This window comes from Mustela putorius, unplaced genomic scaffold (assembly GCF_011764305.1).
Source record: "Mustela putorius furo isolate JIRA1106 unplaced genomic scaffold, ASM1176430v1.1 tig00000275_pilon_pilon_pilon, whole genome shotgun sequence".
Classification (NCBI taxonomy): domain Eukaryota; kingdom Metazoa; phylum Chordata; class Mammalia; order Carnivora; family Mustelidae; genus Mustela; species Mustela putorius.
The window spans coordinates 2,433,007-2,445,966 of NW_025421341.1; the positions used below are offsets into that span (position 1 = coordinate 2,433,007).

A 12,960-nucleotide genomic window follows, 5' to 3' on the forward strand; every position below is an offset into this window, starting at 1 on the left:
TTGTTTGCATATGCTGCTATGACTGTTTTCATGCTCTAGAAGCAAAACTGAGTAGTTGTGAAAAAACACTGGCCTGCAAAGTCTACAGTATTTAATAATCGACCCTTTATAGAAAAGGTTTGCAGATCTCTTCTAGATGTCTAAACAATCTAGATTTAGATGAATGTATATGAGTTATTTTCAAGAGAAAATAACTATAAGATACAAAAAAGATTTGATAGATATTAATGACTATTAGGGAGTGCCTGGCTGGTGACAAAAGAGCCAGCAACTTTATTTCATGGTCATGAGTTTGAGCCCCACACCGGGTGTAGAGATTGCTTAAATAAATTTTGAAAAGCTTAAAGAAATTAATGTCTATTGGAAGAGGTCCAGTAAGAACACAAAATTTTTAGAATGATACCTAGAGAAACCCGTTTGTGATGTGTGGGTAAATAGTGCTGTATTAACTAAGGGAGGTAACGTGAAGCCAGAAAGTTTGGGTGAGGAGGTGATCCAAAGAGGGAGAATATGATCCTGATTTTACTTAGAGCTATTTTACATTTGAGTATTCTTACATCCAGTAACGATAATATGTATGACCTCAGTGTCCAGGAGGAAAATTGAGTCTAAAGAGAAAAACTGGGGAATGTCATTGTGTCAGAAAAAGAAAATATGGAACCTGAGAAGAAAGTGCTCACAATTAAGAAAGTCCAACACATTACAATTTCTTCTCCCTACAGACTCTGTTAAGTTGTGCACACCTTTTCATTATCACACTTCAGACTTTTTACATGATGATTTGGGCATGTAGAGTTGACCTTCTTCATTCATTAATTCCATGCTTGTGAACTTACTTGCTTAAATTTATTTGCAACCCCAAAATTAACATGATAGTGCTTTCACGGTCATTTGCAGACATGATCACAGTGTTAAAAAAAAAAATGAGATGCTGGACACTTTCCTGTCTTAGGTTGAGCAAAGTGATGCTGAGTCTTGTTTTGGTTCTCATACTGGAAGACAAATGTCCATTTTGCGGTCTATTTAATGTCACATTTTCTGCATTTTTGTGCTTTTTGTTAGAGATTTGTTTAAAATAGCCCCAAATCATAATTTTTAATTGCTGTGTAATTCTGTTCCTACGCACAGGGCTGTAATGTGCCTTATGTAGAAAAGATGTGTTGTTAGATAAGCTTCATTCAGGCATGAGTTATGGTGCTGTTGGTGTGAGGTTAATGGTAATGAATCAACAATATATATTGAATAAGATCCCTTTAAACAGAAGCTACATAAAACAAGGTTATGTATTGATTAGCTGGCAAAAATGTTATAAACAGAAACTTGTAGGAACTTAACCCTGTATTTCCTCTAACAATGTTTGAGTATTCACTGTTTATGGGAACTTTATAGGATATAACTACAGTATGTTATATGAACTGATTAGTCCATAATCAGATTATAAATTCTTTAAGAATTCCTTATTCATCTTTTTAAAAATTCAATTTATTTAAACTAAAAACAAAAACAAAAACCCCAACAGAAACAGTTCACTCATTTGTAGGTAAATAAAAATCCCTTATTCATCCTTATGCAACATGTAGTACACACTGCCATTTACTGACATTTTCTGAAAATATCTAGCATTACCACAGAATAGACTTGTTTTCAAACTTATGAGGCTTTTTAACAGACAGGAGCTAATAAACAGATATGTACTAAAAAGGGAGTTCAAAATGACATGTGTCAAGGCTAGTACCTTCAGGCCCGAGGAGGTGTGCTTTTAAGAAAAACAAACTTAGAAATACTTTAAAGCAAAAGACAATCACAGACCAAAAAAAGTGCTTTTTAATTTTTAACCAAAAGGATCATTAAGTTGATATGTTTTTTTTTTTAAACTGGGGTATTCATAATAATGTCAGTCAATATTCTTAAGCAACATGATTATTTAATGAAAGATGGGGGCAGTTATAATTTGTGTAAAATTTCCAATTAGAATTTAAAATTCTCTAAACTCTTATAAAATTATAAATTGATACTATTTCTCCAAATGGGAAGTCAGATAACCTGATTTTAATACAATTTGAAATTAAAGTACAGTTGTTTATACAACAATGAATAAAGACAAGTTTCCAAGACAGATACAAAAATGGAAAATTCAAAAATAAACAGAAGAAATGTAAACAGTTATAAAATATCAATTTATAAATGTTGCTTAGAGCAATGCTATTCCAAATATGGTCCATGAGCTATTAGCAACTCATCGCAAATGAAAGAACTTGTGCCAGAATGACAATCAATTATATCATTAATCAGCTGACTTTTTTTAGTAACAAGACTTTCTTTAAAGGAAGCAATGTATTGATACACATTCTGACACAGGTGCCTTATTTCATTATAGACTGCAGAACACATACTGCTTATGTCTTTAAAGTGCCACTATAATTTTACTGCTCAGAATAAACTTTGTGGAGAAAAAAATTAAAATGACAATTTTAACTGTCATCTATATTTTTTAATCCTGTCTAACCAAAAGGCAAAGTTATTAAACTTTATAAACTCATCACAATTTAACATTAATTTTCAGATGTGTTTAAGTGTTAGGACATCTGCTCACCTCAGGGGCTAAGATTCCTACTTTAATGAGATATATCATCTACTTTTGATAGATACATTTTTTCCAATCTTGGGAGAAAAGAAATTGAGTCATTTGTTAACAACTTCTCTCTAAATACTCATTTAATTTTCACATTTCAAACAGTGAAAATATTTAAACTCACTTTTACAAAAAAATGAATTTTTATACTGTTTGTGCAACTATTTGTTACTTTTTTACAATAAAAATTATTAGGAAAAAAGGCATGGAAATTTACAACTTTGTGTATTCTGTTAACTAAGGGCCAACATGAACTATTTTAAGATTCTTCAGACTAAAAGAAAACTGGTATAAAATATTTTTTTAAGAATTAGCTTATAATTTAAAATGCAAACATTTATTTTTTTCTTTATTTTTTATTTTTGCCAAGCCATAATTCCTCTAAAAATTTAAAAATAAAATATCTTTTATAAAAATCCTTTCACCAATGGCTTACCAAGCTTTACCTGCAATAGCTTAATATGGAAGGCAAAGAAATGGATAATCAAAAATTTAGAAAAAACTCATCAGTTTTAGATATACAAGAGCCCAATTTAGCTTCTGCAATGCCTAGTTTATTGAACCAACAAACTATTTCTTAAGGAATTTAAATGTATATTTACATATCCTTAAGAAGAGAGCTCCTTTGGCACCTGAGTTGAACACAACATAGTAGAGCAAAGACTCTCTAAGAGAAAGTTGTCTAAAGACTATTTTATCCATCTATACATAAATACATAGCCTATACATATACACATATGCACACACAAGTAGAAATAACTTTTCCTTTAAGAAATGCTGAAGATTTAAAAGGAAGTCACCCATTTAGCCAAATGACTTTTAAAAAAAGTTTCAAGTTATTTGGAATCTTAACCAAATTTCAGAAAGTTAAAGGTTTAAATAACTCACAGGCGGGGGGAGCTCGAGAATTTCTTTTTGGTCAAAATATAATGTCTTTTAATGTAGTAACATGGGCATGAGGTTACAATTATCCTAACATGATATTATAACAGAATCTTTAATAGTAACCAGGTGCAAAGTCATCAAACATAACCAAAAAAGGAGTAAATTTCCCTCTATTAGCACAGCGGTCATCAGCCATTCCGCTGTCCTTAGACTCTCACTAACATTGGTCCCAGCAGAAGACCATTAAAGGCCACCTGGCAGATTGCCTTCTGCCGAGTCTCATGGCTCGCTGGAACTCTACATGAGCACTCCGATGTCATCAGGTTTTATGATCACATCCACCTTGCTGTCACGGACTCTGGTCCTGAGTTAACAGTCTTCCTGGGCTGCAACTTTTTTTTTTTTTACACATACTTTTAGAACTCTGAATGACTGCCGTATATCCTAAGACTCAGAAAACATCTAAAATTCTGTAAGTTGCCAAAATCAGGCAGCATTTTTTCTATACTCAATTTAATAAACATGAGTATAGAGGACAGTCAGTTTTGTTTAAGTATCTTCTACCCAGAAATTCTGGAATATGAAAATCCTCTACACTTGAATACCATCTAATTCTCCTTCTTTCAGACCTTATTAAGTATGTTGAGAGAGGGCAAAAGACGTTTGAGTTAAAAAAAAAAAAAAAAGAAATGATGCCACGCTGCTCTTTTTTCTGCTTTAACTTGTACAGAGTGTTCCTAATCAGGTTTCTTCTCACTCCCTCTTTGCTCTGGTTAAAAGGACATGTCTCATATAGCAGACTATATATCCTGGAAATCATAGGCAGTTTCAAAATATTTGTGATTAAAATATTTTCATATGTAAAAATCCCTTGAGCATCTAAAAATAGTACATATTTTTCTTAACCTTGACACTATTATCCTAACAAAATTTTGTCAATAGAGGCATGGTATAGGACTTACCTTACAGAATCTATTAAATTCAAATGCCTTCATTTTGCTCAGTTTATTTCAACCATAATATAACCCAAATCACTGTTTTCCTTATCTGTAAAACATTTTGATAAACCCATTTGAACTTGAATTATTTCATTAACATGTAGACTCACATGCACAACTCTATTTTTTGTCGTATATTTAAATATTTCTTCTCTGAAGAGTTAGTATCTTAGAACAGGAAATGAAATTATGCTGGTTACTAGTAATTTAGCATCAAAACACTTCCCTAAACTCCTCTATGCAAAAGTGCACTTACAATATAAACATGCCATAAATGAAGCTACAAACTACAATCTCACATTGCAGTAGATTTCAAATTCCAAATTCAGTCCAAATAACTCAAAGAGAAAAGTGCTAACACAGCAAATCTGAAACAAGTTCATGGGGATTAGGCAATGAGTTATCAAAGCGAAATCTTTTGGAAACCATGCTGCTATCCTCTGGAATATTCTCTTTGTCTTCTCGATCACTACAGGTTCCATTACAAGAGGATTTGGAAGTTTTGTCTTCAGAGGACCTTAATGAATGATCTTGACTTTGAGAAGAACTGGAAGTTTCTTCAGGGTGAAATAAGTTTCCAAAGTCCCATTGCTGTAGCCAAGAATGAGACAGGCAGATTTCTGCTGTTGGTCTTTTCCTTTGAAAGAAAGCATCAAGTGAAAATTTAGAACTAAAATATCAAGTTAGAAATGGCTGCAGTTCTTTAAAAAAAAAAAAAAAAATGGGGCGCCTAGGTGGCTCAGTGGGTTAAAGCCTCTGCCTTCAGCTAAGGTCATGATCCCAGAGTCCTGGGATCGAGCCCCACATCGGGCTCTTTGCTCGGCGGGTAGCCTGCTTCCCTTCCTCTCTCTGCTTGCCTCTCTGCCTACTTATAATCTCTGTCTGTCAAATATATAAATAAAATCTTAAAAAAAAAAAAAGAAATGGCTGCAGTTTGATATACTATAGACTTAATTTTTTAATTTATTATGAAAATAACACATACTCATAGTACAGACGAGAATAACAATACAAAGACTGGAGTACCTAGAGTTTCTTTAATATTGACATCAGCTGAAAAATTCATTATATCATGGAGCTTATGGATGAGGCTAATCAAAAAGCTTGAGAATATATGCTAGCCTCACAAATAAAAATTAGTAAAATTACGAAATCTCTTGAGTATACAAAACTCTGAAAGAAAACATATATAATATATAATCTATTATTATTGTGCTCTTAAAAACAATACAGTTAAGTCTTGAAAATAAAGGCTGCTCTTGAATGATGTTTACCGAATATTTTGAATTTTTACATTTGTTTTCTCTCTTGAAAATAATATGGTTAAATATCACAGTATGTTAAAAGTTCAGAAAATACCTAGAACTCCAACCTTAACACAACCACCAATTCCATGAGAATATATGCTTCCTGAGGCTATACCTTCATTTTTTTAAAGATTTTATTTGTCAGTTAGAGAGAGAGAACACAAGCAGGGGGAGCAGCAAGCAGAGGGAGAAGCAGTCTCCCACCAGATGCAAGACTTGATCCTGGATCATGACCCGAGCCAAAGGCATATGCCTAACTGACTGAGCCACCCAGGCTTCCCTTAACTTAATTTTTTATGATCATTTTAATTTCATTGTTTTCTGATTACAAAAAAATTAATGTGCTCATTTTAGAAATTATGTTCCTTTTTTATTATAAGAAAATGATTGTGTTCATTTTAGAAATTTTAGAAACTATAAATGAAAATGAAAACTGCTTAAAACTGCATATAATCAGAATCAAACAATATTTTTACTACAATTACTAAATAAGCATTCGTGTCCAAAAAATGGCCCGTGAGAATTTGTTTGAACTTGCATTATGCCAATAAAATAATTAACAAACCTGAGTTTTTTTCTTAAACAGATAAAGAAACTGAGTCCTCCAGGCAATTAAGTAATTGTTAGAGATAAAAGACCTGACAAGTAACAAAACCAGGATGGGAGCCCAAGGCACTATATCCCAGCTTCTGTGTTAACTTTTTAGCCAGGCCAGGGAGCACTTGGTGTTATACATAAATAATTAATCTTGGATCACTGCATCAAAAAGGAATGATGGATTTTATGGTGACTAACGTAACACAATAAAAAGATTTAAAAAATTTAAAAAATAAAGTAAATGGGGCAGATCTGAGTAAAGAAAAGGGAGGTCAGTTTTTCCTCTTCCTGCTCTGAGGTTGCCAATGAGAGAGTTAAGAGTCCTAAGTCACAGTTTCAAGTCCCTTTTTTTGCAGGTGGTCAAAAAGCATCTCTGACCTTTAAAGATTTGACAATCGGTAATTGATACTTACCAAATAACTATAATTACTTGTCTACAAATTATTCACAACAAAGCCAGCCATGTGTATTGTAAACCTACTTTTAATTATTTTAGGGAACTTCAGGATTTAGTAGCACATTGAGAGAGAAATCACAAATCTTCTCTTTACTGCAGAATTTCCAGTTACACGTTTTACATATTTTTTATGTTTGAAGTAACTGATTTGTTCTAATGATCTCTTACACTACCTTTCTTCCCATTTTATCTGAAACTTGACAGCATACTTCTAATAACTCTATTATGTTATTACACATATATTCATTTTGCAACAGTACTTAAATTAATGTTATAACTTACTCTGGATTTTTTACTAAAAGCCTCTGGATGAAGTCTGTGGCCAGCTGTGAAACTGATGAAAAAGTTTCTTCTGAATAATCTACATTAACTTGAGAAATATTGAGGTACGTTTCTTGATTATCCTCTCCCACAAATGGAGATGTATGGGTTAACAACATATATGCTATTATGCCAATATTCCTGAAAAGGAAATAAGGGACAAGAGGGGACCTTAGAATGCATGTTAATATGAAAATATTTACATAAAGTAAAATTGATACTTAACATATTTTTCAAAACTTCTACAGTTAATCTATAGACTTAAATTGCTCTTCAAACTTTCTATATTATTAAAACTAAAATAACTGGTATCTCAAAGTCTGTGTGTCTCAGAAAAAGAACATGAGGGGAATGCATGTTGTGTTACATAATTATAAATACAGTGTATTAAATATATATCATGGTATCTGTAGTCTGCCCTTCATTCAGACACCTGTTACTGAGAACACAAAGGTGCCTGAAGGGCAGCATTTCCTAAAAGGTATCGATGACACAGTCATGATCTGTGAGACATAAACAGGAGTTCTGTGCAAATAGAGTCAGCAAGTTTGGCAAAACACAGAGTTGGGCAAGCAGATTTTTTTTTTTTCCTTTGCAAAACTTTTCAGGGCCTTAAATATATTAATGACAGTCTGGTGCTCAGGAGCAGAAAAAAAATACATACGGTACGTGTTTCCCACTTATTTAGCCAAGGACGGTCTTTCCTTGACCAGTTACGTGGAACACAGGGAGTAAGTCTAAGCTCTTCACTTGGCCTGGGGAGGAGGCCCCCACTGCGGTCCCGCCTGAAGTTCCAGGAGGAATTCCAGTTTTACTCCCTATGATATCTGACATTCAAAGTATCATTTCACTTGCCACAAAAATTCACAATACCCTAGAGATATCATCTCATAAAACTAAACTTCTGCATGAACCCAACCTCAGTTTTCTGCATAGCAAATACCTTCCTAGTTCTTCTAGACCTACATCAGATATTTTCCATGTGGGGCTGGTCCGCTGTCTCCTTTATGCTCATTACCTTATTAAAGAACATGCTGCACAGTCCTGCAACTACTTTGGTTTATTTTACTCCTTCAGGAAAGGGATTTTTTCCTATTTATTTCTGTATCTTTGGCTCACAGCCAAAGTATTACTTAAAAAGAATGGACAGATAAATGTCTTCTTGTGGCATACTAATGATACTTGAAAACAACCTTTTACAGAAAACCTTATTATTTTCATTTGGAATCAAAGAACCCTAAAATATATATTAAGCAATGTATAACAAAAACATTTAGGTAACTAGCGAAACCTTACCACATATCTGTTGCTGTAGTAATAGGATCATAGTTCAGGATTTCTGGAGCTGAAGCAAAAAATAAAATTCAAAATTAAAAACCTGAAAACCATTTTATAATAAATTAAAACTGGTTTTAACTTTAAAGAACTATTAATATCAAATTTTAACAGAAATTTAGCATACAATTAATTATCCTGTGATTAGACATTTAAACATATCTAATGTTGAGAAAATTATATAGTCAAATGGTACAAATAACACTTTTGGAGTAACCAGTAGCTAGCTATGTAGGTTTCTTTTTTAATCATTAAGATCAATCTTAGGAAAAACAATTAGGAAGAAGTAAAATTTTAGACACTAGAATTTAAAAATTTTAGTTTTATTACTCTATGTTAAGAGTTAATGTTATTTTATCATACTAATTTAAGTTTTTCTTTTCAGGATAAAGAAAATCATATGTATCTATAACAACATAATGAGCAAATTATGCTTCCTAGAAGTGCTTTAAATTTTCAAGTAGATCAAATATTCCTCTTAAACTATCAAAAATCTAAATTCCTATGCAATTAATTTCCCATCTTTTCCTTCCCTGCCAGCTTTCTAAGTGCAAAATAAATTTTCTATATTTTGTAACATTATCACAAATTCCAAAATAGTTGAGTCCAAACTAGAATTTGTGCTTGAATAATAACTTTCTTGTCTCGCAGTATGGTTTCATAATTTCTCCAAAGAGAAATCGTTTCCTAAAAACTAACATTTTTATTAATAAAGACTTTGAGTCATATATATTTGTCAGTCTCTGTCTGTCACACAATCTACAACCTGACACATACTTCTGTGAGCTGTGTTATCTATAATTACAATCCTTTATTCTAGGACACTATAGCCCCTATTAGCACTCAAAAGTTAGTAATTTGCTTGGTTTTTCATTTCGGGAAAGTCAGTTGCCTTGTTGAGAAGCACCTGTTCTGTTTAGTTTTATCTTTTCAATGCTCACATGGGGATATCAATGTCATAAGAGCAACAACAAAAAAGCCCAAGAATATTATTACTATAAATATTTTAAAATACTTTATGTGCTGCTTTACAGAACTCAGTTTTTTTCATCTGCATGATCTAATTCATTGATACAGTACAATATCCTTAGATTATCTAATATTGGGCTCTTTTGGGCATCTTTTTCTTCAAAATCCTCCTTTTACAATCCTAGGCAAAACCTCACATTTTTACCACAGCAGCAACAAATAGTAAGCAGTCCCGTTAACAATTCTTGCAAAACTGAAGATAATGTATATTGTAAACAGATTCAGAGTTGGGACCAGGACAGAAGTAGAAACGAAAAGCATCCAACAGCCAGGCTTCAAATAAAATAAAGGACCGTCTGACTGTTTCCCCCTCTTTCTTTTTCTCCGGTTCCCTAATTTCCCCTCCATCCATTCTTCTTTATGTACTAAGCCTTTACACACAAACATTAACCTTTGAATTGATATGTCCAATGTCCTGTGAATCATTGTGAATGTCTAAATAATCCTATGCACGCTAAAGTTCATTAGAATGTGTCATAACCCAATTTCAATGCATTAAAATACCTGAACTAAATATATCCTGGAATTACATGCTCTAAAATATAGTTTCAGAGAGGTCTCATTTAGTTGATAAATTTCAAAATGGTGTAGAAAATAAAAAGAAATTCTTACCTAAGTATTCTGGTGTTCCCATGATTTCCCGGAGTTCACAAGCATTCCCTATTTTTCGAGACATTCCAAAATCTACAATTTTTATATCTCCAAGAGGGTATATGCTGCTCAATAATATATTCTGTGGCTAAATAAAGCACAATAAAAAATGGTAAGTAATATACAGCAATAAAAGAATACTAGTCTTAGATCGAAGGTAAATTGTTTAGTTATTACACATTTCATTGAGTCATTCACCAAATATTTACTGAACTACTTATTTAGGAAAAGCTTTATACTCGAATGATAAATAAAGCTAAAAATACACTCAGAGGATTATTAGTTTAGACAAAAAAGAAGTCAGATGAATATTTGGATTGATTAATTGACATGAGATATACTCCGTAATAAAGACAAGACTTCTCAATTCTGCCTGTTAGCTTTTCCCGTAGAGATGAGAGTTAAGTTAGACCTTACAGGATAAATAGGAGCATGTCAGTTAGAAAGGCGCTCTAGGAAACAGCATGAAAGAAGGTGAAGGAATAAAAAACCTACACATTTCTGGAAACAGAAAATGGTCCAGTATAGTATGATGGTTCTGGGTCTGACTGTTGCCAGGTTTTTAGCTCAGACAATAAGAGATATGGAAGTGTGGAAGGCTTCAGCTACATAGTTCTCAGAACGATGTGACTTTGCTTTATAAAGCAATGGACTGCGGTCTATTACAAAATTCCCTGCCACCGTCATAAACCATATAGCTGCCGAGGTGCTGCTCCCAAAGTCTGTGAGAAGAATCAGAAGTCTGACTTTGGGAAAACCCCATGCTTGTTTATTATTAAGTCACAGACACCTTAAAAGAGAGGAGGCGAGGGTAATTAGGTCTACTGTTGTCAACCACAGGCTTTAGAATATATAAAGCCAAGTTTATTTGCCATCCCTGACTACAAGTGCTATGTGGTATTATGTAATACATGTGACTGTTCTCTTAGGAAAAAATCCTCCTTAGAAAAAACTCTCCTTAGAAAAAAACATGCTCCTGTTTGTCCTGTAAGGTCTAAGGTAAATATACCTTTCCTCAATGGGGGGGGGGGGTAACCAACACAGATGAACAGATTTTCTTTTTCTTTTGAAAATGGGGTAAGATGAAAAGTCTTATTTGACATATGTACATTTTAAAGTCTCTATAAGATATCCCAATGGCATCTATGTGCAGTTTATGAAAGAAGTCTTGGCTACAGGTAGGAGAACTGGAAATCATCATTACCGTGAAAGCCATAGTAAAGGACAACGGATCATGCAGCAGGAAAAGTGTATAGAAAGAGAAGAGTCCAATGTTCAAAAAATGAGACACACATTGACTGAAATTTTGGATGCTGAGGAGGAAGGATATGGAGAAAGGATAATAATATAACAGTAAGTTTAAGTGGTATTTCAGGGCTTGAGGAGTAAGTGGCCTGAATGGTCTTGGGGCCAAAAATAAAAAGAGCCAAAAGACTAAAAGTCTCGAGGTAAAGATAAAGGACATTAGGGAGCAAAGAAACAAGGACTAGCAGGAGGTTATCCTCAGAGATGGAACTCCGACTAGAGTATTTAGAAGCAGATGAGAAAACCCGGGGTGGAAGAGTGAGATGGCACGGAAGGACCCAAGCACCGGAACATGGGGGGATGGCGGTTTTTAAGAACACAGTGATTACTCCGTGCTGCTCACACATAAGGTCTCCTCCTCTCTGCCAATACACATGTCAGTCCGTGCGGCCCACGGGCAAACAAAGAGCAGCCCCCCGGTACAGAGCGGCGCCACCGGCCGTGGTTCCCGAGCCAGCCCAGCTTGCAGTTTCGCGCCCCGAGAGCAGAAGGAGCAAAGACGTTGTGTTCCTCAGAATCAGATGTTACATTACCTTTAAGTCAAGGTGTACAATGTTATTCTGATGTAGATAACAAACTCCTTCAAGTATTTGTTTAATGAGTCTGATAATGTCATTCTCAGAAACCATTTCAGCCAGCTCAGGTAAACACAAGTTGAAGATTTCTCCACCTGCAGCACTGAAATAAAATTCAAATAATAGAAACTTGAAAAATCATTGACCTAAAAATGACTTTTAAATACTGTGTAACTGTTACGTAAAAGACAAAACTATCGGAACTTTAGTCTCTCTGTACAGATGCAGACACTTACGAAACTGGGGGAAAGGGCGGCGGGAGAGATCTTTAAGGAAGAAAGTAAACGACAAGAGTATTTGAAATTTTGAGTACCAATCCTTGTATAGATAATAAAATTGAATTGCTTTATAATTCAAGAATATTATGACTGCTTTAATGATGCAATAAAAATAACAGCTAACACTGAACTCAGCTCTGGCTCTTCATTTTATTCGTTTATAGAGAGATAAATACCATCTCTTGATTCTCATGACAACCATGTGGGGTAGTTGGCTATTACTCCCATTTTACTGATGAAGAAACAAGTACAAAGAAGTTAAGCTACTTGTACAAGGTCACATGGTAAATGGGCAACTAGAGTCTAAAGCTGTATGATATGGGTGAAAATCTGCATTCTTGGGAGACAAACCACGAGAGACTGTGGACTCTGAGAAACAAACTGAGGGTTTTGGAGGGAAGTAGGGTGGGGGGGTAGGTGAGCCTGGGTGTGATGCATGGAGCACTGGGTGTGGTACATAAACAATAAATTTTGGAACACTGAAAAAAATAAAAAAGAAAATCTGCAGTCTTAACCAATACCCTGTATTGCAGCTTCACAAATCTTTTATTATTTTTTTAAAAGAATTGAAAATCTAAAGAATGTTGACA

The 12,960-nt window shown here is 34.0% G+C and overlaps 1 protein-coding gene across 1 annotated transcript in view; it reads right to left on the reverse strand.

The window, feature by feature from the left end:
* Positions 1-1,464: 1,464 nt before the first annotated feature.
* The window catches only part of STK17B (serine/threonine kinase 17b), a 30,495-nt gene continuing 18,999 nt past the window's right edge, over positions 1,465-12,960 (reverse strand). The window contains exons 4-8 of the mRNA XM_004772150.3: positions 12,051-12,195; positions 10,174-10,300; positions 8,494-8,542; positions 7,159-7,338; positions 1,465-5,152 (exon numbers count right to left, since the gene is read on the reverse strand). Of these exons, the coding sequence (XP_004772207.1) occupies positions 4,870-5,152; positions 7,159-7,338; positions 8,494-8,542; positions 10,174-10,300; positions 12,051-12,195 (784 nt within the window). The 3' untranslated portion in view covers positions 1,465-4,869. The remainder of the gene's footprint in view (positions 5,153-7,158; positions 7,339-8,493; positions 8,543-10,173; positions 10,301-12,050; positions 12,196-12,960) is intronic.